Raw genomic sequence first — 4890 nt, 5'->3', positions numbered from 1 at the left:
GCAGCCCGCCTCAGACGTGAGCCCCGCCTGACGGAGACGCAGGAGCCGACAGCTCCTGGGGTGGGGGTGGGGGGGCGGCGGCGCCGAGACCACCAGCCGCTTTCCTCGGAGGTACCGCCGTGAAGTCCAGCCAGGAAAACCCACGTTTTAGTGCTGCCCCGAAACAAGTTTTATTTTAGAACGTCCTAAGAGCAAAAGAGATACCCTCAAACAGGTACTGCTGACCTGTTAAAAGTCAGTGCTACAGAAAGTGTATTTCTAAAATGAAATGTGCTTCCAACCACAAGAGAATCAGTCTCTGGATTTCCTCACTGGCCCACGAGACCCAGAAAACGGAACAAAACCCACCACACGACCGGTTCAGAGCGGACTCCGGGCAGCGAGGACCGTGTTTGCCAGCGTGAAGGAGGCGGACACGGTGAGCCCACGACTCACCAGCCATCTGCCTGGAGGCTGCGTCCACGCTACGGGCAAAGGCTGACCCGGGCGCGCAGATGGGAGGCGAGGCGGCCCAGGAGGCTGGAAGAGGAGGGCCTGGGTGTCTCGGACAGTCACGGCCATCCCTCTCTGTGATCTAAAGCCAGAGCCAGCAAGAGAGTCGACAGACTCCTCAGCCCTCCTTTACAGAGTCTGACTTTTCAAACCACTGTTATCCACACTCTCACTGAACCCAGTCCTATTTAACAATATAAAAGCTTATCATTTTATTCAGATTATATAATCTGCATGCTGCATTCATTGAGAGAAAACTTTTCAAGTAAACATGTACTAAGGGGTAGACAGGCTTTAAACCTTCTCACCGCTGGCTTCCACAACACGCCCAAGGAGCCCTTTATCCATCAGTCACTGCACACGGCTCTCCTCCAGCTCCTTCCGTCACGGTCCTGGCCCACGGCGGGCCTCTGGATTCACGGTTCACAGGCTGGCTCTGGGCGTCTTCACAGGGGACGCTGGCACACAGCAGGCGCTGCAGCGTGACTGGTGCGCCAGGAGCAATCCGAGCACCTGTGCACCCGATGCCCATCGTGAGAAAGCTTGGGCTGCGCTTCCTGGTCCCAACTCAGTGTGCACCCCCCGCCCCCCCCAAGCTGAGCCCCCTCGGCCCTTGCCACCTGTGGGCCGTAAGAACTGACTCCTCGGAGCAAGGGGGCACCCAGCACAGCTGGGACACACGCTACAGATGAACACGCCTGAGCGCTGAGTACGCAGCACTGGGTCCACGCGCCTCCCGCCTTCTCAACAGCATCACCGGGGTCTCCCTCCCCCTGGCTGGTACCACCCTGGGAGGCAGGTGGCTGGAGGGGAGAGAAGGACACTTGTCCTGACTGTCAGCTAGAGATGCGTGGGACATCTCGTCCGGCACCCCAACCCTGCTCTATCTGCCCCGCTTCCAGTCTTTCTCCTCTCACCTGACCCCCATCAGCCTCCCCACTTCTCTGCCTTCTAGTTTGGATAACTAGCTGTGTTAGCTGTAGTCAAGTCATACACTCACTGCCTGTGTCCAACTCTAAGGCCACAACAGTGCACCTCCAACCTTTCATGAAAGTACCTCTCCTACAAAACGAGAAACTTTAAAACGTCAACTTAAATAAAAATGCCTCAGGTGAATAATCTGGTTTTTCTGTAAGCTGGGTCTCTCTTGTGTCTCTGACATCCCCCTCTTGGGAATCAATCAGGTACCACCACATGCTCCAGGATGCAGGCAGGACCACCTGCATCCCCGCTTCCTGAGATGCGCTGGAGCCATACTAAGCCCGGGCCAAGGGGTTCCGAAACTTCGTACTGAGGAGCCACGTGCATACAGCATCTGTACGCAATTAACTCATTATCTTTAAAGAGTAAAAGAACGCCAAAGGATGGAGGGTGCAAAAAAGCGGCTGTACTGTATGAAGCACACACAGAATTACTCGAAATGACGAAACAGCTCACGAATGCCAGAGATACATGAAGGCAGGTAGATGGAAAACAGTGAATTAGATAAAAATGTACCGAGTACCAGAATTAAGAATCATTCTGAAAACCAACAGCAAAAACGACACAAGCTGTGACTCCTTCAGTTGATATTATTTTGTTTCTGGAGGGAATCAATCTAGGAATATTAAGTATGAAAAAGCAATGAGGAGTTTAAAAAGATAAATACTGTCTTGCGAGAAAAAGTGGCAATTAATGAAGACCATGCGATTTTAAATAAATGTTAGCCAATTAAATTTCCTAAAACCTACATAGGATCTGCCTGATTAAACCAAAGATTCTGAACTGCGAGGTTCACACTCGTGTGACACTTGATTTGAGAACTGCAACATCCCTCTGCCCACAGATTCTCAAACTGATTCACGGCAGCATCAGGGCGCAGCTTCAAAACCATGCTCCTGGGGCCATTCCCCACCACCTGGGGTTTCTGGGGTCCCTGGCGGGTAAGCAGTCCCCTTGCATGACTCTGACGCCCACTGCCTGACCAGCACAAGTTCCGTCTTAACAGGACTCTCCGGGTCCCCAGAGGGAACGGCCTCGATCAGAGGATGGAGACCAGTCAGCAGGAATGGTTCCTCCCCATCAGAGGAGGGTCGTTAATGTCCAGATGACTGGAACAGACAAACAGGGAAATCAAGAGAGACCGACCATGTGACACAGACCAAGCAGTGAAGGACACGGACCGGAAGACTGCAGGGAGATGGGACCTGCCGAAGTGTCAACCGGGGTCAGAGATGCAGAGAGCAGTCCACACGAGCGAGTGCGCTCCTCTCTGTCAGCCACGGCAACCAGTGAACCAGAGGCGGGGTCGGGGAACCAGTGGGGAGCCTGGCAGTCCAGAGGAATGGCGACTTCACCGTGGCCCGATCAGAACTGCCCTCCCACGCTCACAGCTCAGTAGCCAAACGGTTATGTTTACAATTCTGAAACCGTTTGCAGTTCATGCCACGGAGGAGCGCAAACACCTGCTGTCAGATGGCTTCCCGTTCAGTGACGATCCTTTTCCCCTATCCTTCCCAGAAAGCAAGAGGGGGAAACGCCAGTCACCAATGGAGAGTGTCTCAAGAAGTCACGACGGGGAGGCAGAGGGGAACGACAGACATCGTGGGCCTGTTGGCACTCGGGGTACCGGGCGTCTCACTGAATTGGTTTTACAAGATGAAAACCGAGGTCCAACGTTCAGCTGCCCTCCTGAGGTCACGGAGTCCCCATCCAGAAGGTCAGAGGGTGCCTGCAACTCCCCACTGGACCTGCCTGTCCAATGGAAAACCTCGGGGCTGTCTGTCACCTGGAACTCCTGCTGCCAGGCCAGGCATGGGGAAGGGGCAGTCTAAGCACTCAGAGAAACAGCTTCAGCTTAGCTTTGACACAAACACACACACACACTTCTGTCTTAAATAAAATATTAGCAAACATAATTTGGAACATAATTTTTACTATGGCAAAATCACACGGCATTTACCATTTTAATCACTTTTGAGCACACAGTTCGGTGGCACTCAGTACACCCACAACGATGGACAACCACCACCGCCCATCTTAGAACCCTCCGCTCCCCAAGGCGAGCCTGTGAGCCGCGGAACGCTCACCCCTCATTCTCCAGGCAACCGTCCCCCTCCTTCCCGCGTCCACGAACATCACGGCTCTAGTCGCCTCACACAGGCACAGTCGTTCCGTATCTGTTCCTCTGTGTCTGACGTGTTTCATTTAGCATAATATCTTCGAGGTGCATCCCTGCTGTAGCCTGTGTAAGAACATCATTCTTTTCTAAGGATGAAGAATACTCCATTCCAAAAAAAAAAAACACATTTTGTTTATTCAAGGATTCCCTGGTGGCTCAGAGAGTAGAGTCTGCCTGCAATGCTGGAGACCTGAGTTTGATCCCTGGGTTGGAAAAATCCCCTGGAGAAGAAAATGGCAACCCACTCCAGTATTCTTGCCTGGAAAATCCCATGGATGGAGAAGTCTGGCAGACTACAGTCCAGAGGGTTGCAAAGAGTTGGACGACTGAGCGACTTCACTTTCATTCCCCAATGGCTATCTGGGTTGCTTCCACGTTTTGGCTGTTGTGAATAACGCTGTATGGACATTCGTATTCACGAGTGGACAAATACCTGACCCTACGTCCAATTCTCTGGATGTTAACCTAGAAGTAGAATTAGTAATTCCATGGTTATATACAAATCTGTATCTGTTGACAGAAAAATAGACCATATGGTAATTCTATGTTTAATCTTATGAAGTTGTATTTAGTATTTTCCTAAATTAGCTAGACTGAGTTTAATTAGCAATTATAACCAAACTCTTGGAGAAGATCCAAGTCATGGACTGGACTGTGATGACTTCCACTTTCTCGCTAAGTTTCTCTGGTTTTCCTGGGATAGGGAAGAGGAGGAGACAAACGCTAGAAAGGTTACTACAATCAAACACAAACTGTACAAGCATCTGTAGCCGGTTTAGAGTTCTTGATCTAGAGACAAAATCCTTATTAAACACAGTATTTGTTTCCCTATGGCCAGGGCTCCCTTTCTCCCAGCCAGCCTTGCAGTCTGCAGGTACACAGGAGGCCGCCTGCCTCTCCGAGGGTGGGATCTATTTGCCATGAAGTGATGGGACCGGATGCCATGATCTTCGTTTTCTGAATGTTGAGCTTTAAGCCAACTTTTTCACTCTCCACTTTCACTTTCATCAAGGGGCTTTTGAGTTCCTCCTCACTTTCTGCCATAAGGGTGGTGTCATCTGCATATCTGAGGTTATTGATATTTCTCCTGGCAATCTTGATTCCAGCTTGTGCTTCTTCCAGCCCAGCGTTTCTTATGATGTACTCTGCATAGAAGTTAAACAAGCAGGGTGACAATGTACAGCCTTGACGTACTCCTTTTCCTATTTGGAACCAGTCTGTTGTTCCATGTCCAGTTC

General features: G+C 51.0%; 1 protein-coding gene across 1 annotated transcript in view; it reads right to left on the bottom strand.

The window, feature by feature from the left end:
• CDYL (chromodomain protein, Y-like) overlaps positions 1 to 4890 on the bottom strand; it is a 35429-nt gene that overhangs the window by 13257 nt on the left and 17282 nt on the right. The window contains exon 7 of the mRNA XM_010835881.1: positions 436 to 519. Coding sequence (XP_010834183.1) covers positions 436 to 519 — 84 coding nt within the window. The remainder of the gene's footprint in view (positions 1 to 435; positions 520 to 4890) is intronic.

The sequence above is a fragment of the Bison bison genome, unplaced genomic scaffold, assembly GCF_000754665.1.
Source record: "Bison bison bison isolate TAMUID 2011002044 unplaced genomic scaffold, Bison_UMD1.0 scf7180017864053, whole genome shotgun sequence".
Classification (NCBI taxonomy): Eukaryota; Metazoa; Chordata; class Mammalia; order Artiodactyla; family Bovidae; genus Bison; species Bison bison.
Note: the sequence above shows the minus strand (reverse complement) of the source record. Positions and strands in the feature narration are given on the sequence as shown.